This window comes from Odocoileus virginianus, chromosome 5 (genome assembly GCF_023699985.2).
Source record: "Odocoileus virginianus isolate 20LAN1187 ecotype Illinois chromosome 5, Ovbor_1.2, whole genome shotgun sequence".
NCBI lineage: Eukaryota > Metazoa > Chordata > Mammalia > Artiodactyla > Cervidae > Odocoileus > Odocoileus virginianus.
The window spans coordinates 7,809,250-7,834,627 of record NC_069678.1 but is presented as its reverse complement, the minus strand read 5'-3'; the positions used below and the strand labels follow the sequence as shown (position 1 = coordinate 7,834,627).

General features: G+C 40.9%; 1 protein-coding gene across 1 annotated transcript; it reads right to left on the bottom strand.

Moving 5' to 3' along the window:
* Window positions 1–5,264: 5,264 nt before the first annotated feature.
* Window positions 5,265–24,771, bottom strand: CTXND2 (cortexin domain containing 2). Its single transcript, XM_070467131.1, has 2 exons — window positions 24,685–24,771; window positions 5,265–6,744 (listed from the first exon to the last, which is right to left on the bottom strand). Exon 2 carries the CDS (start codon window positions 6,669–6,671, stop codon window positions 6,504–6,506), a length of 168 nt encoding a protein of 55 aa, XP_070323232.1. The 5' UTR covers window positions 6,672–6,744; window positions 24,685–24,771; the 3' UTR covers window positions 5,265–6,503.
* Window positions 24,772–25,378: the final 607 nt, after the last annotated feature.

Sequence of the window (25,378 nt, the reverse complement as noted above, 5' to 3'; positions counted from 1 at the left end):
ACTAGACGGAATTTAGCTCTAGCTAATTTTTGTCCTGTGTGGCACGTATGGTGCTGCCAAATCTCCAATTTTTCAAGGGAACTTAAAAACCTATTTTTTTTGTGTGTGTGAAAGCTTCTGAGTTTTTATTATTCACAAGTAGTTTAAAAAATTTTGTAAATTTTGACTTCCCTGGTGGCTCAGTGGTAAAGAATCAGCCTGCCAATGCAGGGAAGGTAAGTTTGATCTCTGATCCGGGAAGATTCCACATCCTACGGAGCATCTAAGTCCATGTGCCACAACTGTTAAGACAGTGCTCCAGAGCCTGGGAGCCACGACTACTGAACCCATGTGCCACAACTCCTGAAGCCTGTACACCCTAGACCACACTCTCAGCAACAAAAGAAGCCACTGCAATAAGAAGTCTGCACACCACAACTAGAGAGTATCACCCGCTTGTCACAGCTAGAGAAAAGCCCAGGCAGCAACAAAGACTCAGCTTGCCAAAAAAATAAAAAATAAAAAACTCTTTTTGTAAATTCTGCAATACTCTGTCAGCAATTCAACTTCTAGGAATTAAACTACATACCTTTGAAATGACGTAAAGTGCTAAATTATCTTCTGCAACATTATCTGAAATAAAATGTTTAGAAACAAGATAAATTGTCATCAGCAAGTGTTGGTTAAACAAACTATAGCACACCGAAACAGGGGCATACTTTTCAGCAGTGTTATAAAAAAAAGGCTAAGGAAGCTCTTTGTGCATTAATATGAAGTGGTCTTCAAGATACATGATTAAATGAGAAAAACAAGTGCAGAACATGGTATATACTATGTTTTGCTGTGCTGTACTTAGTCCCTGAGTCTTGTCTGAATCTTTGGGACCCCATGGACTGTGGCCCACCAGGCTCCTCTGTGCACGGGGATTCTCCAGACGAGGATACTGGAGAGGGTTGCCGTGCTGTCCTCCAGGGGATCTTCCCTACCCAGGGATAAAACCCCGGTCTCCTGCACTGCAGGCAGATTCTTTACCAGTTGACCTACCAGGGAAGCCCCATATACCATGCTATTAGTTGTTAAATATTTATTTCTTTATTTGGCTGTGCTGGGTATTAGTTAGATACCAAGGCATGTGGGATCTTCAGTCTGTTTTGTGGCATGTAGGATCTTTAGTTGTGGCATGTGAAACTCTTAGTTTCAGCATGTGGGAACTAGTTCCATGACCAAGGATGGAACCTGGGTCCTCTGCGTTGGGAGTGTGGTGACTTAGCCACTGGACCACAAGGGAAGTCCCTTAGTTGTTAAATAATAGCAAAAATACACATTTTTATACATATATGTAAAATATCACTGGATGGATACCTAAGAAATTAATACTGGTTGTCTCGAAGAGGGCAAATTGAAGGTGGGGACAAGGGTGGGAGTAAGAGTTTTGTTATTGTTTAGGCACTCAGTTGTGTCCAACTCTTTGTGATCCAATGGACTGCAGCACACCAGGCTTTCCTGTCCTTCACCATCTCCTGGAGTTTGCTCAAACTCATGTCCACTGAGTTGGTGATGCCAACCATCTCATCCTCTGTTATCCCCTTCTCCTCCTGCCCTCAATCTTTCCAAGCATCAGGGTCTTTTCGAATGAGTTAGCTCTTTGCATCAGGTGGGCAAAGTATTGGAGCTTCAGCATCAGTTCTTCCAATGAATATTCAGGACTGATTTCCTTTACTACAGACTGGTTTGATTTTCTTGCTGTCCAAGGGACTCTCAAGAGTCTTCTCCAACACCACAGTTTGAAGGCATCACTTCTTTGGTGCTCAGCCTTTTTTATTGTCCAGCTCTCACATCCATACATGACTACTGGAAAAATCACAGCTTTGGCTATATAGACTTTTGTAGGCAAAAAAAGGTCTCTGCTTTTCAATATACTGTCTAGATTTTTCATTGCTTTTCTTCCAAGGAACAAGTGTCTTTTAATTTTATGGCTGCAGTCACTGTCCACAGTGATTTTGGAGCCCAGGAAAATAAAGTCTGTCACTGTTTCCATTGTTTCCCCATCTATTTGCCATGAAGTGATGGCACTGGATGCCATGATCTCCTTTTTTTAAATGTTGAGTTTTAAGCCAGCTTTTTCACTCTCCTCTTTCACCTTCATCAAGAGGCTCTTTAATTCCTCTTGGCTTTCTGCCATAAGTGTGGTGTCATCTGCTTATCAAAGGTTATTGATATTTTTCCCCACAGTCTTGATTCCAAGAGGTTTTACAGTACACTATTTAATAGTTTTTGAATTCTGAAGCATAAAAATGGATAGTTTATTCAAAAATATTACTTTAAAAAGAAAAATAAGAGAAGAATGTATGGAAAAATACACATATATGCAAAAACAAATTACCTTAATAGCAGTTACTCTGGAAAGATTTGTGAAACAAAGTAGTGTCTAGGAAATTTCTGCAGTTTTAATCTTAAGTAACGTTTGAAAAAATTTTTTTTTACCACTGTGCATTTATTACTTTCACAATAATTTTTAAATGTTAACTCAAAAAGCAAATGTAGAATCCAACACACACCCATACAAGACTGGAAGGAGTCTGCCCAATAAAACTTCTTTGCAAACCCATTGGATTTCTAAGCCACCAGTTTAAGGTAAGTGAAAGGAATATTTAAGGACACCAGATTAACAGAGCTAATGTGGGCACTAAAACCAGATGGATTCAAGGTCTGTGGGCTGCAGCTCCCTGAATCTCCACACCAAGGACTATCTGACTACCAGGACTGGAAATATTCTGCTGTCCAATGGCTAAGTTGCCTTCTTTCCTGAACAGCCTTAACCACATCGGCCCTGTGTGAATTTGCCTTGGGTTGCTCCTCTTTCTCTGCTTCCACATTTGATATACTTCTGATTGATGTATTTCCGCCCCCCCCCTTGGATAAGTTAAGGGGGAAAGTAAGATAGCAGTCAAATCTGTGCCTCTCTTGTGACTATATTGATGCTCTGATTAACCATGTGTTTGTCTTGCCTTTTATTTTAGATGGCCTGTGTGTGTGTGTGTGTGTGTGTGTGTGTGCACATGCGTGCATGCACGCTCAGTCACTCAGTTGTATCCAACTCGTTGCAACCCTATGGACTGTAACCAGCCAGGCTCCTTTGTCCATGTGATTTTTCAGGCAAGAATACTGGCGTGGGTTGCCATTTCCTCCTCCAGGGCATCTTCCTGACCCAGGGACTGAACCTACATCTCCTGCGTTGCAGACTGATTCTTTACCACTGAGTCACCTAGGAAGTTATTCATTTAACTTTAGAAGGTGGGGAAAAGGTTAATTTCTGAGCTTCTGGAGGGGAACACACGTCACCCTCAAGTACTGCTTCAATCTAAATCTGCTTTTATTTTATCCCGACCTGCACCTTACCATGAATTTCTTTTCACTCAATAAGGGTACAAATCATCTCTTTCTGTTTAACCAATATAACACCCTCTGTTCTGGTGAAGGTAAAGTCTAGTATCTCCAGTGGAAGCCTTTGGTTTCCTTTCATCCATTTTCAAATAATCCTGAGGATTTCCTCAAGCCAGGCATGGGCAAAGAAGCCCTGTTTCCAGGAATCAGGAGCAGAGATAATCATGAAGTCTCTGCTAACAGTGCATGGCTAGAGTTCTATTTCCATACCATCTGATATTGCTGCTAAAGCGTGGCCCAACCTGGTCGCCAAGGATACAAGTCTTCTCTGAAGTGACTGCGTGCTGGTCCAAGTACCTGCACAAGCCCAAGTGATGCCCCACACTTAGATTCCAAGATTGTGACTCTCTTAGTTCACATTCCCATATGAGGTTGCTGTTGCCTAGAACATTTGTCCCAGCCTGGCTGGACCTGAGAGCTTTAGTCTCTATTATTTACCATGCTAGAACCAATTCTCTTCGGCCAGACCTGTCTTGAGCCTTCGTCAGTGGCCTAGGTGCCTCCTTTCCTTCTAGTGAATTCTCTCTCTCTCTCTCTCTTTTTATTTATTTATTTACTTGGCTGTGCCAGGTCTTAGTTACAGTATGCAGGATCCAGTCCCCTGACTAGAGATTGAACCCAGGCTCCCTGCATTGGGAGTGCAGAGTCTTAGCCACTGGACCACCAGGGAAGTCCCTCTCTCTCAATAAAAATATTTTAGAAACAAATTTGAGTCAGTGGTAGTGAGGTAGATGAGCCCAGAGTCTGTTACACAGTGAAGTTAAGTCAGAAAGAGAAAGACAAATATCATATATTAACGCATATATATGGAACCTAGAAAAATGGTACTGATAAACCTATTTGCAGGGAAGGAATCAATCCCTTGCAGGGAAGATGCAGATACAGAGAATGGACTTGTGGGCACGGCGGTGGGGGTGGGCAGAGTGCAAAGAGAGAGTGGGATGAAATGGAGAAAGTAGCACTGACATATATACACTACCATGTGCGAAATAGATAGCTAGTTAAAAGTTGCTATATAACATAGGGAGCCCAGCCTGGGGCTCTGATGACTTAAAGGGGTGGGATGGGGGAGGGGAGGGAGGCTTCAGAGGGAGGAAATGTTTGTATAATTATGGCTGATTCACGTTATTGTACAGCAGCAACCAACACCTTGTAAAGGAATTTTCCTCCAATTAGAAAATTAATTTTTTTAAAAAGGAAAGAGAAAGTAACTTTATACTTCTTAAGTGTGACCCGCACATAGTGACTTCTAAAGAGGGCAGTATGGAAAAGGGTGACAAACAATGATAAGAAAAAAATTTTAGTTAATTTATTTATTGCAACAGATTTTAGTTGCATCATGAGTGATCTTTCTCTGAGGTAGATGGACTCTCTAGTTGTGGCACACAGGCTTAGTGCCCTCAGCATGGGGGATCTTAGTTCCTGGACCAGGGACAGAACCCATGTCTCCTGCATTGCAAGGCGGATTCCTAACCACTGGACCACCAGGGAAGTCCCACTAGTGAACTCTCTTACGGACTTTCCTGCCAGTTAGCCGTAGTTTGCTCTACCAAATTTCCATAACTTCAGACTTTGGAGAGATGGAGTTATGATTTCCTTCTCTTTTCTCTTAAAAGTCCCTAGGATGGTGATTGTGACACTTATCATCATGTATTATATATTAGCTTCCTGTGACTGCCATAACAAATTATCACAAACTAGGTGGCTTAAAACAACAGAAATTTATTCTCTCAGAGTCCCGAAGGCTAGAAGTCCAAAATCAAGGTGTTGGTAGGGCTGCACTCCCTCCAAAGGCTCTGGAGGGAAAACTTTTTTGCCTCTTCCAGCTTCTGATGGTTCCAGGCAAGGATTCTTTAGCTGTGGTTGCATAACTCCAATCTCTGCTTTCATTTTCACATGATCTTTTCCCCTCTGTGTGTGTGTCTTCTCTTCTGTCTTTCATAAAGACATTTGTCATGGGATTTAGGGCTTACCCCACTAATCCAGGTTGAATTCATCTTGAAATCCTTAACTTTACATCTGCAAAGACCATCTTTCCAAATACGGTCATGTTCATGGATTTCAGGGATAAGGACATGGACATATCATTTTGAGGGCCCCTTTTCAACCCACGAGATGTTATTTCGTAAGTGAGGAAATGTAGGCTGAGGGAGGTTAAAGGGTTGCCCAAGACAAATTAGCTCCCCTCTGCCACAGAACTCTGCCCACTTGAGAAGGGCATCAGCTTTTACTGAGCTTCACACACTAAAAAGGTCCTGTTAGATTCTTATCATAGGATAACTGGTTCCTGCTGGCCTTGTATTTGCATAACTAAAGGGACATCCTAAGACCACCTCTAGGAGGGCTTAGATGCACCTTACCAGGCATCAGGTTTTAGATGCACCTTACCAAGTATCATGATATTATATTACATTACCTCATAAAATTATGGCCAACTGTCTAATTATCTTAAGAATATTAGACATTGGAGGATTGAAATCCATGGCCTTATTTTTAATTAATTTATTTATTCTTTCATTTTTGGCTGTGCTGGGTCTTTATTGCTGTGTGGGTTTTTCTTTAGTTGCAGTTAGAGGGGGCTACTCTCCGGTTACTGCGTGCGGGTTTCTTACTGTGGTGGCTTCTCTTGCTGTGGAGGACAGGCTTAGGGTGGCCAGGCTTCAGTGGTTGTGGTTCCTGGGTTCTAGAGCACAGGCTCAGTAGTTGTGGTGCTTGGGTTTAGGTGCTCCGCGGCATGTGGGATCTTCACAGACCAGGGGTCAAACCCACCTCTTCTGCATTAGCCGGCTGATTCTTCACCACCAAGCCACTGGGGAAGCCCCTCATGGCTTTATTTTAAAAGATAAGTTCAACCTGTCTCAGCCTCGCTTTGGTAACTATTTCCCTGAATAGAACAATACAGACTAACTTGTGTTTCATCCCTATTATTATTCTCAACTCACCCTCCTGTGCCTATCGTGGAATGCAAGGGGAAGGAGGCTGAGGAGTAGGGAGGTGGAGTAATACACAGTCTGTTTCATAAATGTCTGTGTAAGAGATTTCAAATCTGTGAAGGGAAGTCTGTCAGGTTTTTTCATACTTCAGCTCAGAGATGGTTCTGTAGCTGTAGAGCTGGCCTCGTAGGGATTCTTCACCAACTTGGCACACCGAAAAATCATCACTATTAGGAAGAGAAACAGAAGAACAACAAAGGCAATGGCAAAGCCTTTGTCTACATCAACACTACTGGACAGGCTTGAATCATCCATGGGAACACACACCTCTTTATCCTTGTCCGACTGTAGCTACTTCCTCAAGAATATCTTCAGATTTGTCATATTCCTAGACGAAAAGAGGATAAAACAAGTTTATTGGCTTAGATTTGTATGTATGTATTTTTTGGGGTGGGTATGTGTTAGTTGCTCAGTCGTGTCCGACTCTTTGTGACCCCATGGACTGTAGCCTGCCAGGCTCTTCTGTCCATGGGATTTTCCAGGCAAGGATACTGGAGTGGGTTGCCATTTCCTTCTCCAGGGGATCTTCCTGACCCAGGGATTTAACCTGGGTCTCCTGCATTGCAGTCGGATGCTTTACCATTTGAGCTACTAGGGGAGCCCTAGTAGCTTGGGGTATATTTGCTTTATAATGTTGTGTTGATTTCTGCTATACAATGAAGTGAATCAGTCAACCCACTCCAGTATTTCTGAAAAATTCCATGGACAGAGGAGCCTAGTGGGCTACAGTCCATGGGGTTTTGAAGAGTAAGGCAGGACTGAGCTCTGCATTGCACTGCATATCCTCTCCCTCTTGGACCTCCCTTCCGTTGCCCCCCACCCCTCATCCCACCCCTCTAGGTCATTACAGAGCACCAAGCTGAGTTCCCTGTGTTACACTGCAGGTTTCCACTAGCTATCTATTTTGCACATGATAGTGTATATGTGTCGAACACAAATCTCCTAACCCAACGCACCCCTTTATGTATGTATTTTCTTAACACTGTTATGGTGAAACCAAAGAGGGTTTCCAAAAAAAATTAGCAAGATTTATTTAAGAGGTGTTCATGAAACTGATAGGGCTTCCTTCCCTTTGCTCAGACAGTAAAGAATCTGCCTGCATTATGGGAGACCCGGGTTTCATCCCTGGGTGGGGAAGATCCCCTGGAGCAGGGAATCTACCCACTCAAGTATTCTTGCCTGGAGAACTCCAAGGACAGAGGAGCCTGGAGAGCTACAGTCTATAGTGTCACAAAGAGTCGGACATGACTGAGCGACAAACACAGACACACTCACAGACACATGAAACTGATAACAGTATAGATGACCTTCAAGATATAAACATATGTAAAAGTAGGTGAAATACTCCAAGGCAAGACATGAAAAATATGTGTAACTCAGAAAACAAATGGGGCATCCTTGCTCTGTTAAATCCCAGTACAATTGTCTTGAACACCCCAATTCTGCGTTAAGTGCAAACCATTCTCTAATATTTTTTCAAATTCTGAGTACTAACTGTAATTAATTTATTGTGGTGTCTTAACTTACTAGGTATGAGCATAAAATTGCTTTATTTTTTCTAATCACTATGTTTGTGCTGTCATTCCTATCTCTTAACAAAAAATCGGGTATGTCCCAGAAGCAATCAATTTCAGTTATTAAGTCCACCATCAAAACAATACTGAAAAGAAACTCAGAGGACTCTCTCTTCTCAATTTCAAAACTCACCATAAAGCTACAATCATTAAGATAGTGTAGTATTGGCATAAGAATAGACCTACACATCATTGGAATAGAATTGAGAGTACAGAAATAAATATATATGCATTGTCAACTGATTTTTGAGAAGAGTGTCAACACCATTCAATAAGGAAAGAAAACAAATGGTACTTGGAAAACTGGATATGCATGCGTGCTCAGTCACTTCAGTCATCTCTGACTTTTTGTGACCCTATGGATTGTAACCTGCCAGGACGCCTCTGTCCATGGGATTCTCCAGGCAAAATACTGGAGTGGGTTGCCATGCCCTCCTCCAGGGGATCTTCCTGACTCAGGGATTGAATCCACCTCTCCTGTGTCTCCTGCACTGCAAGGAAATTCTTTACCCACTGAGCCACCTGGGAAGCCTGGAAAACTAGATAGTCATATGCAAAAGATTGAAGTTAGACCCTTACTTCACACCATATATAAATATTAACTCAAAATAGATCAAAGACCCAAATGTAAGAGCTAAAACTATAAAATTCAGAAAAAAAGGAATAAATTTTCATAACATTGGATTTGGCAAAGGATTTTTAGATATAACAGGCGATAAGAGAAAAAAAGATAAGTTGGACTTCTTAAAAATTTAAAACACTTGAGCTTCAAAGGACACAATCAAGAAAGTGAAAAAAACCCACACAATAGGAAAAATTGTTTGAAAATCTTATATCTGATAAGGGACTTGTATTTAGAATATCTAAAGTATTTTTGCAGCTAAATAATAAGAAGACAAATAACTCAATTAAAAATTAGGCAAAGGATCTGAATAGATATTTCTCTAAGGAAGATTTACAAATGGCCAAAAAGCACACGAAAAGATGCTCAACATCATTAGTCATGAAAAGTTACTAAAGATAAGACATAAGGTTTCAGTGAAGTAAGAGGAATAAGCTCTAGATATCTGCTGTAAGACATTGTGTGTATAGTTAATGATAATCTATTGTACACTAAACTACCACAAAACTGTACTCATGTCACATGCTAGCAAAGTAATGCTCAAAATTCTCCAAGCCAGGATTCAACAGTACATGAGCCGTGAACTTCCAGATGTTCAAGCTGGACTTAGAAAATGCAGAGGAACCAGAGATCAAATTGCCAACATCCACTGGATCATTGAAAAAGCAAGAGAGTTCTAGAAAGACATCTACTTCTGCTTTATTGATTATGCCAAAGCCTTTGATTGTGTGGATCACAACAAACTGGAGAATTCTTAAAGAGATGGAAATACCAGACCACTTGACCTGCCTCCTGAGAAATCTGTAGGCAGGTTAAGAAGCAAGAATTAGAACTGGACATAGAACAACAGACTGGTTCCAAATCGGGAAAGGAGTATGTCAAGGCTGTATATTGTCACCCTGCTTATTTAACTTATATGCAGAGTACATCATGAGAAATGCTGGACTGGATGAGGCACAATCTGGAATCAAGATTGCTGGGAGAAATATCAATAACTTAGATATACAGATGACACTACCCTTATGGCAGAAAGTGAAGAAGAATTAAAGAGCCTCTTGATGAAAGTGAAAGCAGAGTGAAAAAGTTGGCTTAAACTCAACACTCAGGAAACTAAGATCATGGCATCTGGTTCCATCACTTCATGGAAAATAGAGGGGGAAATAATGAAAACAGTGACAGACTTTATTTTTGGGGCTCCAAAATCCATGAATGGTGACTGCAGCAGCCATGAAATTAAAAGAAGCTTACTCCTTGGAAGGAAAGTTATGACCAACCTAGATAGCATATTAAAAAGCAGAGACATTACTTTAGCAACAAAGTCCATGTAGTCAGAGCTACTGTTTTTCTGGTAGTCATGTATGGATGTGAGAGTTGGGCTATAAAGAAAGGTGAGCGCCGAAGAATTGATGCTTTTGAACTGTAGTGCTGGAGAAGACTCTTGAGAGTCCCTTGAACTGCAAGGAGATCAAACCAGTCGATCCTAAAGGAAGTCAGTCCTGAATATTCATCGGAAGGACTGATGCTGAAGCTGAAGCTCCACTACTTTGGCCACCTGATTTGAAGAGCTGACTCATTTGAAAAGACCCTGATGCTTGGAAAGATTGAAGGCAGGAGGAGATGGGGATGACAGAGGATGAGATGGTTGGATGGCATCACTGACTCAATAGACGTGAATTTGAGTAAACTCCAGGAGTTGGTGATAGACAGGGAAGCCTGGCATGCTGCAGTCTATGGGTTTCAACAAGTTGGACACAACTGAGCAACTGATCTGAACTGATTGTACACTTAATAATTTGTTAAGAAGGTAGATCTCACATTAAGTGTTCTAACTGTAATAAAATAAAATTTGAAAAAAGATAGAAAAGAAATTGGCAAAAGCAGCCTGTGGCAGTAGAAAAAAAGGCAGAGTTGAGATTGTATTGATCGAGGGGGATTTTTAAAATATATTCATTTTTTATCATTTATTTATTTGACTGGGTCTTAGCTGTGGCATGTGGGATCTAGTCCTCTGCCTGGGGTTCAAACCTAGGCCCCCTGCATTGGGAGTTTGAAGTTCTTAGCCACTGGACCACCAGGGAAGTCCCAAGGGGAATTCTTTTTCTTTTTCTTGAGGACCAGGTATGGACTACAGATAGGGACCAGGTTTAGGGAGTCACATAAAAGAGGATCTAAGCCAATAGGGCTTCCTGCTAGGATGAAGTTACCTTAATAGAAAATGGCTGGAGGTGAACTTGGACTCAGCATTATAATGACCAGCCAGAGTAGAAATATTGACCTGAAGGGATCTGCAGTTAGGTAACCTAGTAGAGAATTTCTGAGGAGCTCATGAAAAAGGATAGAAACAGCCCTGAACAACGTCCGAGCCTAGAGAGAAAAAAATACTAATAGATTTGTTTTGAAAAATAGTTTGGATCTTTTGGAGAGATATGCGTGTGTGCTTGTTGTTATTCAGTTGCTTAGTTGTGTCCAACTCTTTGTGACCCCGTGGACTGCACCACACCAGGCTTCCCTGTCCATCACCATCTCCTGGAGCTTGCTCAAATTCATGTCCATTGACTCAGTGATGCCATCCAAACATCTTGCCCTCTGTCTTCCCCTTCTGCTCCTGCCTTCAGTCTTTTCCAGTATCAAGGTCTTTTCTGAGTCGGCTCTTTGTATCAGGTGGCCAAACTATTGGAGTTTCAGCTTCAGCATCAATCCTTCTTCCAATGAATATTCAGGTTTGATTTCCTTTAGGATCGACTGGTTTGATCTCCTTGCAGTTTAAGGGACTCTTAAGAGTCTTCTCCAACACCACAGCTCAAAAGCATCAATTCTTTGGTGTTTAGCCTTCTTTATGGTCCAACTCTCACATCCATACATGACTACTGAAAAGCCATAACTTTGACCGTATGGACCTTTGTTGGCAAAGTAATGTCTCTGCTTTTTAATAGCTGTCTAGGTTTTTCATAGCATTTCTTCCAAGGAGCAAGCCTGAGTGCTAAGTCGCTTCAGTTCTGTCCGATTCCTTGTGACCCTTTGGACTGTAGTCCGTCAAGCTCTTCTGTCCATGGGATTTTTCAGGCAAGAATACTGGATTGTGTTGCCATGCTCTCTTCTAGGGGATCTTCCTGAACCAGGGATCAAACCATCATCTCCTATGTCTCCTGCGTTGGCAGGTGGGTCCTTTGCCACTAACACCACCTGGGAAGTCCTTGGAGAGATGTAGAGAAAGCTGAAATACTGTTTTTGTTTTGTTTTGATTGCACCAGACAGCATGTGGGTTTTTAGTTCCCCAACGAGGGATCAAACCTGTGTTCCCTGCAGTGGAAGTGTGGAGTCTTAACTACTGGACCACCAGGGAAGTCCCCAGCTAATCTTTTACAAAACAATATTTTAGAACTTCCCTGGTGGTGCCATAGATAAGAGTCTGCCTGACAATTCAGGAAATGTGGGTTTAATCCCTGGTCAAGGAAGATTCCATATGCCCTGGAGCAACTGCATTCATATGCCACAACTACTGAACCCTGGTTCTAGAGCCTATGAGCTGCAACTATTGAACCGCAACTACTGAGGCACGAGTGTCTTATAGCCTGTGCTCTGCAACAAGAGAAGCCACTGTAATGAGAAGCCTGCGCATTACAATGAAGAGCATAGCTCCTTCTCCCCACAACTAGAGAGCCCATGAAAAGTAATGAAGACCCAGCACAGCCAAAAATAAATAAATTTTAAAAATTAAAACAAAAATTAGTTGACATGGTGAGAAGCTAAATTGCTCCATGAAATAGTATCAAGAATTGTGTTCATAATGGGTAGAGTTGTACGTTGGCAGAGAATTGCAAGGCTGTTGTTCAATCGCTCAGTCATGTCTGACTCTTTGCCATCCCATGGGCTGCATCACGCCAGTCTTCCCTGTCCTCCACCATCTCCTGGAGCTTGCTCAAACTCATGTCCATTGAGTCAGTGATGCCATCCAACTATCTCGTCCTCTGTCATCCCCTGATGACGAGAGAAAAACTAGTCTGGTACCTGGAAAATGTGGGAAAATTGGTAAATATTTGTACCATTTTAAGATATATATCTCACTTATATATGTATTACATTCTTTGTGTGTCATCCTTTCTACAGTGCTTTCAGAGCAAGGACATGTGTATTTTTGTGTTCCACATTTCAGTGGCTTATCACTAGGTGGTGCTAGTGGTAAAGAACCTGCCTGCTAATACAAGCGACATGAGTCTTGGGTTTGATCCCTGGATCAGGAAGATCCCCTGGAGGAGGGCATGGCAACCCACTCCAGCATTCTTGCCTGGACAGAGGAGCCTAGCAGGCTACAGTCCATGGGTTGCAAAGAGTTGGACATGACTGAAGCGACTTAGGGCACATCACTCTACCTCTGTTAATATCCTTCTGGGCCTACTTCCAAAATATGTCTCAAATCCATTCCCTTTTCTTTACCCCTATGGCCACCATTGTGCTATAGGCCATCAAATGCCAAACACCTGCAAATACTTGCTGATTTTCTGAAATCATTCTTATTCCCCTCCAAACCACAAAGCAGTCTTTAATAAATGTAAATTAATCAGTCTTCTGATTAAAATATTACAGCGTCAAAAAAAAAAAATTACAGCGTCTTCCTACTGTCTTCAGTGGGTTAACAAGCCTGGCCACGATTTTGTCTTACCTTGTTTCTTGCCACTCTTTTCCTTGTACATTTTTTACCCAGCAATGCTGGACTTGTCACTGCTGTATGAGTTTTGCACGATCCTCCTTTGCCTCCAGGACTTTTCCATTACCATTATCTTTGCAGCTCCCATCCTTCTATATTCAACTTTTAGGCTATATATTCAACTTTCAGGCCTTAGCTTAAATGACAATTTCCTAGGGAGATATTCTAATAACATTCACTATTGTTTATTTAGATTACTTTAATTTCTGTCTTCTCTGATAAAATAGTAATTCTACATGAGACTAAAGACCCTATATAATTTGTTTTTATCCTAAAAGTCTGGGATATATTAGATGTTCAACAGGTATCTGTTCAGTGAATGATATAGTACTATACTTTGCAAAAGTGAGCATGTTAAAAATGTTGGTTGAATGAATGAATGAGTTTGAGAATGTGGCATTGAAAGGAGAAGACTGTTGCTGATCTAAAGAATGGTGGTAGCAGAATGATAAAGAAGGAGTCCAGACTTTCGTGGATTAAACAACAAAATGCAGTGAGGAAATTAAGACACCAAGATTTTAAATCATTTATGAGGAGTTCCACTAGGAAACAAAGAAGTAGCAGCTAAAAGCCTATTGCAGAATCAAACAAGGGATTCCTTTTCAAAGGCAGAATAGGAAGGTATCAGGTAGGATGTGTTTGGTTGCAAGTGACAGAAAAGTCCACTTAAGTGAGATTAAACGATACATGAAGCTTATTGACTTACGAGACTAAAGTCCAGAGTAAAGATAACTTTAAGGGCTTGATCCAGAGAGTCACGGTGTTTTCACGGTTCTGCCTTTATGTATCTACCTTTCTTCTACACTGGGATTCCCTGGTGGCTCAGCTGGTAAAGAATCCGCCTGCAATGCAGGAGACCTGGGTTTGATCCCTGGGTTGGGAAGATCCCCTGGAGAAGGGAACAGCTACCCACTCCAGTATTCTGGCCTGGAGAATTCCATGGACTGTATAGTCTATGGGGTTGCAAAGAGTTGGGCACAACTGAGCGACTTTCACTTTCACTTTCATCCTTTCTTCTACGTTGATTTTATATCCGGACCAGCTTCCCTATGGTAGCAAGAATGGCTACAGAAAATCCAGACTTCACATATTCCCTCTTCATATTATCTCCTCCTCAATTCCAGAGGGAGAAAGAACAAGTTTATATCAGTCAGGATTCTTCTTTGCAAGTAATGAAAACAGGGCCTCCTTTACTTAAGCAAGAGCTTCCCTGGTGGCTGAGATGGTAAAGAATCTGCCTGGAATGCAGGATACCTGGGTTCAATCCCTGGGTCGAGAAGGTCCCCTGGAGAAGGAAATGGCAACCCACTCTAGTATTCTTGCCTGGAGAATTCCATGGACAGAGGAGCCTTGTGGGCTGTAGTCCATGGGGTCGCAAAGTATCAAACAGGATTGACCGACTTTCACTTACTTAAGCACAAAATGTGCTTAAGAGACCAGGTGACTTCCAGAATCAAGGAGAAGGATAATTGGTCCCATAAAACTGGCAGAAACCAAGGGAGGCCAGGCACTGGGAATCATAACCAAGGTCAGCACAGGAAAAGTCTGGTTAAGGCACCGTTGGCGCTGGACACTGGCCACCACCACCGGACACGGCTGTTGCTGAGGACTGCTGCGACTGTCATTGGATACTGCTGTCCCTGCCATGCCTGAATTATAAATTGTGTCATCCTTGTGTCACTTGATATTCCAGACCCTGGCTGGAGCATCCGACTGGTCAAGGCTGAGTCATGCACCAGCACCTTAGCCACCACGGGGTTAGGAGAGGGAATATTCATTATCTCTAGGTACTGTAGTGAAAATGAAGTTCTGTCTCTCATAGACTCACATAAAGGAGCATTTCTCTCAAATAAGGAGGTTTGGATGTCGAGCAGACAAAAAATGCCAAACATCTAATTTTTGGTCTTGGTCCCAATCCAAGCTATGTGCTGTTCTAAGAGATTCACCTAAAATTTAAAGGCATGGAAAGATTGGAAGTAAAAGGTGTACTAGGTAAATACTCACCAAAACAAAATTGAGGTGCTGTATTAATATCAGACAAAATAGACCTTAAGACCAGAAGCATTATTAGGGAACAGAGGATTAACAGATTATAATGAAGTGTGAAATTCAGTAGGAAGATGTAACAGTTCTAAATTGCATATACCTAATAAAATAGTCTCAGGATAAATAAACAATAGGACTACAGGGAGAAATTAATAAAAATTGCCATTATAGTGGATAATCAAAATATTCTTCTCAATCATTGATAGGTCAGCTAGAAAAAAATTGGTGAAATACAGAATATTTGCTTCATATGGTGAATAAGCTTGATTCATAGAACATGCGTCCAACACTTAGCAAATTTGTACTTTTCCATATATTGTTTAATCTCATTTGAGTTGGGTTTGAGGTTTTATTTTTGGTCATGTGAAACTAAAAACATCCTAATTCCATTTATTAAAGCCCTTTCTGCTGAGAATAGCTAGAATGGTTTCTGGTCTCTGAAAATAAGCCTTGATGTATATAGATACCAAGCTGAGTTTATCCCAGAAGTAGAAGCATGCTATGTATATAAGCAATATGAATACCACAGTTGTTGCAGAAAAAGCATTTGATAAATTTCAATACTAAAAAAACACCTACATTAATATTCTTAGCAAAATAGGGGTAGAAAAGAATAGTTTTAACCCAATTAAGGGTATTAACAAAAAAATGTAGAGCAAACATCCAGATAATGGTGAAAAGTTGAAAGACTTTCCTCTTAAAATCAGGAACAAGACAAAGAGGTTCATTACCTTTAATTTATTCAGCGTCATTCTGGAGGTTCTAATCAGTGCAGTAAAATAAGATAAAGAAAAAAACAAGGATTTAAAATGAAGAAACAAAAATGTTCATTATTCACTGATATTATTTCCTACAGAATAGTTTACAGAAAATATGAGAAATAAGTAGTTTAGCAAGGTGTTTGGATGAGATACACAAGTCAGTTACATATGTAAATGCCAGTAACAAACAATAAGCAAATGTAATTTTTAAAAGACCATTTAATTTTAAAAGGGTTATTGGGAACTCCTTGGTGGCCCAGTAGTTAAGACTCAGAGCTTTCCCTGCTGTGGTCCTGGTTCAATCACTGGTCAGGGAAGTAAGATCCTGCAAGCCGTGTGGCACACCAAAAAAAAAAAAACAAAAAAACAGGACATTATTTACAGTAGCATAAAAATATATAACAAACCTAGACAGCGTATTAAAAATCTGAGACAACACTTTACTGACAAAGCTATGGTTTTTCCTCTAGTCATGTATGGATGTAAGAACTGGAGCATAAAGGAGGCTGAGCACCAAAGAATTGATGATTTTGAACTGTGGTGTTGGAGGAGACTTTTGAGTCCCTTGGATGGCAAGGAAATCAAAGCAGTCAATCTTAAAGGATATCAACCCTGAATATTCACTGGAAGGACTGATGCTGAAGTTGAGGCTCCAATTCTTTGGCCACCTGATGCGAAGAGCCATTTCACTGGAAAAGACCCTAATGGGAAAGATTGAAGGCAAGAGAAGGCGGTGACAGAGGATAAGATGGTTGGATGGCATCATTGACTCAATGGACACTTGAGTTTGAGCAAACTCAGGGAGATAGTGAGGGACGGGAAAGTCTGGCATGCTGCAGTTCATGGGGCTGCAAAGAGTCGGATACAACATAGTGACTGAACAAAGTAAATAGATACATGATATTTATGAATTCCACATGATTAAGTTGTTAATTCTCCTCAAATTTACTTATAGAGGTAATATAACTCCAACAAAATTCCATCAAGGTTTTTGAGAAAACTCAGACTGTTTTTCTTAAGTGTACATGGGAGCTCACAGGTACAAGAATTAAAAAGACATTCTGAAGAGAAAGAATATGGTGGAGAGATTTCCCGTATCAGTTATTAAGGTTTATTACAGAGCTATAATATTTTTGACAGTGGGATATATGTGCAGGTATAGATAATAGACCATTTGAAGAGACTAGAAAGCCCAGAAACAAACTGCACATTTAGGGATACTTGACTTATAGCGGAATAAGCACTGTTGACAGAAGAAGAATGGCCTGTTTAATAAGGGATACTGGAAAATAAGATGTCCATTAAAAAAAAAAACACACAACGATAGTTACATGTCAAGAGCAAACTTTAAAACCCTTAGGACTTCCTTGGTGGTACAGTGGATAAGAATCTGTCAGCCAGTGCAGGGGGCATGAGCTCAGTCCCTGGTTTGGGAAGGTTCTGCATGGGGTGGAGCAGCTACGCTCACGGGCCACAACTACTGAAGCCTGTGGGCCTAGAGCCTGTGCTCTGCGACAAGAGAAACCACTGCGGTGAGAAGCCCACGTACTGCAGCCAGAGAGTTATCCCTGCCTGCTGCAATTAGAGGAAGTCCCAGCTCAGCAGCAGAGATTTAGCTGCAGTGCAGCTAAAAGTAAAAGAAAGGCAAATTCTTAAAAAAAAAAACAACAAAGAAAAAAACTTTACAGGAAAATATAGAATGTTTTTATGACCTCAGGATAGGAAAAGATCTCTTCAACAAGCACAAATGGTACACCATATATTTTTAAAGATGCATGAGTTTAACTTTAGAATTAAGAACTCCTGATCCGTTCAGACACCACAAACTTGGAGAAACATATTTCTAAAATAGGGTTAATATCCAAGTTAGCAGACCAACCCCTCCAACTGAATAAGTAAAGGACAAATAACTCAAGGGGAAAATTGGCAAAAGGCATGAACTGGCATTAAAAAAAATAAACATGAAAGGTAAAAAATTCATGAAAAGGTGTTCAATTTCACTAGTAATCATTGACATTATTTTTTTATTCACTAGATTGGTAGACATTAAGAAGTCTGATAATACAAAGTGTTGGCAAGGATGTAACTCATTCAAAGTTCTTATACACTCCCCATCAGTAATATCAGAGTACAGACTGATAAAAATCCCCTGTAGAAAACCATTTAGCATTATTTAGTAAAGTTGAATGTACATATTCACTACACCCCAGCTCCCCCCCAAGTCCACTCCTGTATATACACCAGGAAAATGAAAAGAAGATTGCTCCTGCAGTATTGTACACAAAAGCAAAAATTGAACAACTCAAATGACCACAGCCTGGAGAATTATCACATAAATTGTGGCATAGTCACAGTAAATACTATAAAGTAGTGAAAAGAATGAGTGAACAAACTAGAGTTGCATTCAATAACATGGGTGATTCTTAGAAACATATTAGTGAGTGATAGAAGCAAATCACAGAAAACTGCATACGTTATGGAGACGGCAATGACACCCCACTCCAGTACTCTTGCCTGGAAAATCCCATGGACGGAGGAGCCTGGTAGGCGGCAGTCCATGGGGTCGCTAAGAGTAGGACACGACTGAGTGACTTCACTTTCACTTGTCACTTTCATGCATTGGAGAAGGAAATGGCAACCCATTCCAGTGTTCATGCCTGGAGAATCCCAGGGACGGGGGAGCCTGGTGGGCTTCTGTCTATGGGGTCGCACAGAGTCGGACACAACTGAAGTGACTTAGCAGCAGCATTATTATATTATTTTTATAAATCTCAAAACAAACAAAGCACTTTTAAAATAACAATACATAATTTAGGGATGCACACATATGTGATAAATTTACTTCTGAAAAAGCAAAGGAGGGAATTCCCTGGCAGTCCAGTGGTTAGGACTAGGTGCTTTCACTGTCTCAGACAGGGCATGTGGCCAAAAAATGAAAAGGAAAAAGCTAAGGAGTAAGTCCACAAGAGAAGCCACCGCAATGAGAAGTCTGCACCGCAATGAAGAATAGCCCCTGTTCACCGCAACTAGAAACACGTCATGTGCAGCAACAAAGACCCAGCACAGACAAAAATAAATTAAAAAAAGAAACAAAAAGTTCTTTGGGATACAGTACTCACTGGCTCCAGAGATCACTGTGAGTTTGTGGGGTATCCTCTGAAGAGCCAAAAAGGGAACAGTTTAGAGAGAGCTCTTTAGAAACTGTTGATGGTCCATAATGTTCTTGGTTTTGGAAGGGCAAAGCGTGTTCCTTCTAGATAAGTCAACCCCCAGTGAGAACAATTCAATGGCAATCATGAAATATAACATGGTAGTGGAATTCTGCAGTCAGTCCATCTGGATTTGGATCCTGGCTCTAACAAAGCTTGCTGATCCTAAGCAAGTTACTTAAATTTTCAGAACCTTGGTTTCTTCATCTGTAAAATGGGGATAATAATACAATAACCCTATGATGTAGATGCTAAGATTAAATAAATATGTAGAAGATAGCACAGTGCCTGGCACATAACAACTGCTATGTAAGTGTTGACTGTTATTATCCTCCCTGGGTTTGGCTATGTTCCTCATTTCTTGCACCCTATCTCCTGCTATGGAGTATCTGGAAGTCATTGCTGTTTTAAGTTTTCAGTTAAGTGGCGTTATAGAGCAAGTTTTCCCCATATTACGGTTGTACAGTATTGATAGTGTGTAACATCAACAGAAAGGGGAAGATAAGAAGGTCCACACTTCAAAGCACTGACAACTACTCAGGGTTATATACAGTTCATTTGGTGAGAAGAATGTAATAGATATTCAATGCATTATACGACTTGAAGAAAGGATTACAATTTAAGCTTAGGCTGTGTGTTTCACAGAAATTAAGTGTCAAAACAAGTCTTTATGATGATTGGAAATGTGTCTTCCAGCCCCCTGGTTTATTATTAACTTGAGACTTTCCTGGTGAAAAATTCATTCTTAGGGAAGAGCTAGTCTAGGTTCTGAGTTTAGCTAGAGTCAGAGAAGAGGTAAGATTCTGACAGTACAATCTCTGAGACGCACTGTTTTTTGACACTGAGTTCACTCAAATGTCAGTCCAAGGATATGGGAGAGTCAAGAACTTCTTTATCATTGCTCTTGTTACTTTTTTATCTGCAGACTTGTGTGCTTTGGGAACTAGAGATTACAAACAGGTCCCTCTCTATTACTATGCAAACTCTATTAACTTTCAACTTAACTTCAATGCATCATTTACTATTTAACAAATAAAGCACAAAAACTAGGACCTGTGGTCATAAAAAGATATATGATAAGGCCTGATTTCTGTCTTTAGAAAACTTACAATCTGATATGGGAGATAAGACATACCCTTACAACTATGACACAGGTGAAATGATAAATACCAAAACAAAAAGTAGCAGGCCTCTCTGAAATTGTCTGCCTGACACTTCCCCTCCTGTCCACCAGATGGCTATTAGGGGAGCTACTGTGTTCTGACACAGCCCCACCTTGCTGACTGTCTCAGTTGAGTGGTCTGGGGTAAGCATCCCAGATGGGCCAAAGCTCTTCTCTTGAATTTTTGTAACTGGAATGGGAAATGCATCCTGGCATTTACCAGCTATTTAATACGTACTTGCTGATAATTGAGTTGTAGTGAGAAAACCAATTTCATTGTATTTTTAGTACCTTGCCAGTGTCTTTATCCACTTGTATATACCTCAGATGTCATTTTCTAGATATATTTCTTTAATGTCTCGTTACATGTGGAGGCATATACCTTCTCTTTATTCATCAAAAAGTCCATATTCTCTCAAAAAAATCCATATTATTTTACTCTGGCACTCACTAGACCCCTTACAGTCTGGGTAGTTTATTAATTTTCCAACTTCTCTCAATTTCATTTCAAGAGACTTGTGTCTTTCCTATCATTTGTTCTCCTTGTCACAGATTCCTAGATATGATTTTATATACTGTATAAACCATCTCCATTTTATAAAGTTAAGAGAAAAATAAACAAAAATATATATTTACTGAATGTAAAGAAATCATTCCAAAGTAATCTGCTGGTAAAGATGTGAAAGGAACCCAAGGGGAAGAGTCAGGAAAATTTCAGTGAAGAGACAAATACCTTAATTGAATTGAGGCCTGAGAATGAGTAGCTCCTGATAGCTCAGACAGTAAAGAATCTGACTGCAATGAAGGAAACACAGGTTTGATTCCTGGGTTAGGAAGATCTCCTGGAATGGGTAATGGCAACATGCACCAGTATTCTTGCCTGGGAAATCCCATGGACAGAGGAACCTGATGGACTATAGTCCATGGGGTCATGCAGGTCACAGAGAGTTGGACACAGCTGAGCAACTCACTTTTCAAGCTGATAAAGGTGGGGAAGGGGAGAAGCAGGAAAGGAGAAGAGAGGACAGCATAGTATGTTTGAGAAACAGTAAATGTTCAGTAAGTGCTTGAGATATATTCTCCTATTGAATAAGCAGCCTAGGCAAGTTCACCTGGGCCCTTGTATGGCACATTAAAGACTCTGGATTCAGCTTTGCAATCAGTGGGGAGTCATCAAAAAGCTTTTAAGCATGGAAATTATACCATTAGATGGTTGTTGTAGAAATATGAGACTGGCAGGAAGATGGAGGGTGCGTGAGAGCAATTAACCTGAAGTCTTTCATTAATATGAACTTTTAAAGGGCAAAAATCTGAAAGTTTTGTGTTTTTTTGTGATTTCTCACAGCATTGATTAACATAGTGCCCACACCCAGGTGGCGCTAATGGTAAAGAATCCGTCTGCCAATGGAGGAGACGTAAGAAACATGGGTTTGGTCCCTGGGTTGGGAAGACCCCTGAAGAAGGGAATGGCAACTCACTCCAGTATTCCTGCCTGGAAAATTCCAGTCCAGGCAAGAATGGACAGAGAAGCCTGGCAGGCTACAGTCCATGGGGTTGCAAAGAATCGGACATGACTGAAGAACTTGGCATGCACACACCACACCTACTAGGAAATATTTGTTAACGTGGAGACCCCAGTGTCAGAAGGAACACTGCTTCTCTTGGGTGAAGAGAATGGATAGGATGACACTTGTCTGGTTAACAAACTCAGCTAGGGTAAGATCAGTCATAGAAATCTTTCTACAAGTGATGACCAGGCTCAATTTGTAGTAAGGAAGGTACACTCCCAATGAAGGAACAGTGATAGAGACAGGGAACATGGGAACTTTTGTGGAACTACTGTTTATTTCAGTATGGTGGAGATCACAATACATAAAAATGAAAGGTATAAAGTTGTAGAATCTCACAGTTGGAAGGAACCTTTAAAAGTAACCTTGTTGCATTAGCCTTCTAGTCATTCTTGCAAAGTCCCTGGGGGTAGGGTGAATTTAAAGGTACTGGTATGGCATGCTCAGGAAGCAGAAACATGGGACTGAAGTTCAAGGGTAAAGAAGAGCAAGATCTTTGGAGTTAAGAGTCACCCACGGATAGGACAGTTGAAATCATAGGATTAGATGAGATGGTCAAAGGAGAATTAGAAACAAGGGAATGTTAGCATTTATGGTGGAGGAAAGAGGTCAAGGAACCACAGATGGAATGGTTACAATTAGAACTTGTAATAGTTACAAGAGATGAGAGAATTTCAGGCAGAGGACAGTTTGCAAACAACCTTGTATGATTCAGAGAGATGGAAAATCTTCAATATTTGGAAATTGGAAAACATTATCTTGGATTCTCCTTCTCCTCTAATTAAATCTGAATTCCTGAACTTTGAATCGAAGGTCTCTTCAAACTTCTCACTCATAGCTGCCATATTCCAATAAATGAATTTTGCTTCTGTTAGGCTTATATCTTTCCTCTCTCTCCCTTACAAAGTAAAATAGGTACTTCCCTGGTGGTCCAGTGGCTGAGAATCTGTCTGCCAACACGGGGGACACAGGTTCAATACCCAGTCTGGAAAGATCACACGTCGACGGGCAACTAAGCTCGGCACCACAACTATTGAAGCTCCTGCACCCTAGAGCCTGAGCTTGGCAACAAGAGAAGCCATCCCAGTGAGAAGCTGGCATACTGCAGCTAGAGAAAGCCCACGAGCAGCGGCGAAGACCCAATGAAGACAAAAAAAAAGTAAAACACATTCTTGCTGAAAAGAGAAAAGAAATAGGGTGATAATGTTTTGGTTCTTGGCTCTTATTTTCAGATGTAAGGATCTGATCCAGGTTTTATAGGGCCTGAAGTTTACACAAATTGGAAATCTGTCGTTAAGAAAAGAATGTGGTTGTTTAGCCACTGGTGCCGCCTGTGTTAAGTCGCTTCAGTCGTGTTCAATTCTTTGCGACCCTGGACTGTAGCCTACCAGGCTCCTCTGTCTATGGGATTCTCCAGGCAAGAATACTGCAATGGGTAGCCATTCTCTCCTCCAGGGGATCTTCCCCACCCATGAAACCCACATCTCTTATGTCTCCTGCACTGGCAGGTGGGTTCTTTACCACTAGCGCCACCTGGGAAGCCCTGTTTAGTCACTACAAGATTTTTAATACAAAATTAGGTTTAAAGTTTTTAGAATGGAAAAAAAAATGACAAGAAATTATTGGAGACTTATATATTGGAGACTTAGTTTCCATAGGGCTTCCCAGGTGGCACTGGTGGTAAAGAACCCGCCTGCCAATGCAGGAGACATAACAGATGAGGGCTCCATTCCTGGGTCAGGAAGATCCCCGGGAGGAGGTTATGTCAACCCACTCCAGTATTCTGGCCTGGAGAATCTCCATGGACAGAAGAGTCTGATGGGGTACAGTCCATAGGGTGGCACAGAGTTGGACACTACTGAAGCAACTTAGCACCGCATACATTCTTCTGAAATCTCCTGGATAAGATGGCTTTTCTTGACAAATATAAATGGCAGATAAAATTCAAAATCTGTTTTCCAGAGAGAAGACCTGCCCTAGAATCTTTTATAGTGGCTCTTAATGTTCCTGTTTTGTTTGAGTTGACTAGTAGCACTGCTCCCTAGAGTAGGGAAAAAGAGGGCATGAATCTACTGGCTTGTGTAAAATTAGGTCCTGCTGAAGTAGGCAACAGAACAACAGTACTTATTCACAATCTGTAGCAATGTCAGTTCCTCTTTCACTTAACACTTTCCAGAAAGATCAATCACCATTTCCTTTCCTTGTGTTCTTAAGTCACTTAATTTTTCCCATCTGTAGTGCCGCATGTATCTTAAAAAAAAAACAAAAAACTAAATGTAAAAAGACTCAGATTTTTTCCTGGCCGTAAGTTTAGTCTGAAAGGAAAGGTGATTGTGAAGAAATACAATAATGAATCTTTCTTACTATAATCTCTAAAATCAAAGACATCCTCTAGTTAATAGGACTAACAGAGGATCCCCACCCCAAAATAAGACTATTCCCAAGATATCCTCTTTAAGATATGTTTCACTTTTCAAAAGAAACACTAATTTTTAAAAAAAAGCTCTTTATTTCCCCAGTGTTCCCCAAGCTTGCAGAAAAGTGTTATTATACTCAGAAGAATTGTTGGAATTATTCCCATAAAAACTTTACCAGGGAGGGCCATATGAGTATTTATTTACCTTTTGAGAGAGTGATATCCAAGGCTGGATGTTGGCAGGGCAGTCTCCTCCTACTCAAGCACATCTCTTGGCAGCCTCTCCTCTTTTCATCAACCCCTTCTTAAAAAAGGCGAGTGGTTGTGGCTCTCTCCCCTTCCCCACTCCCACACTGAACTCAGAAGCTTCATGAATAGTTCAACTAAAACAGGATCAAGTTTCAGACACTCCCATAGTGAGTGAGAAAATGATCCCACTAGATTAAATTGGAGCCTAGTTCAGTAGAAGTATATTTCCACAACTCTGCTAGGGCTGGGGCAGCCAAGGTTAATAGCTCAAGTAGTATCGGCTAAGTTAGATCATGTGGGTGGTAGAGGCTGAGTCAGTAGCCAGCTTTTTTGGTCTGTGCAATGATTCTCTGCATTAGTAGTATCACCCAATAAATTGTTAGAAATGCCAATTCTTGAATCCCCATTCCAGCCTTAATAAATCAGGAACGTTGGAGGTGTTGGCACATTTTTTTTTTTTTTAAATATTTATTTATTTGGTTGCTTTGGTTCTTAGTTGCAGCATGCAGGCTTAGTTGCCCCCAAGGTATGTGAGATCTTAGTTCCCTGACCAGGGTCTGAACTCATATCCCTTGCATTGCAAGGCAGATTCTTAACCACTGGACCACTGGGGAAGTCCTGGCACCTATGTCTTAACCAGCTTTTCTAGC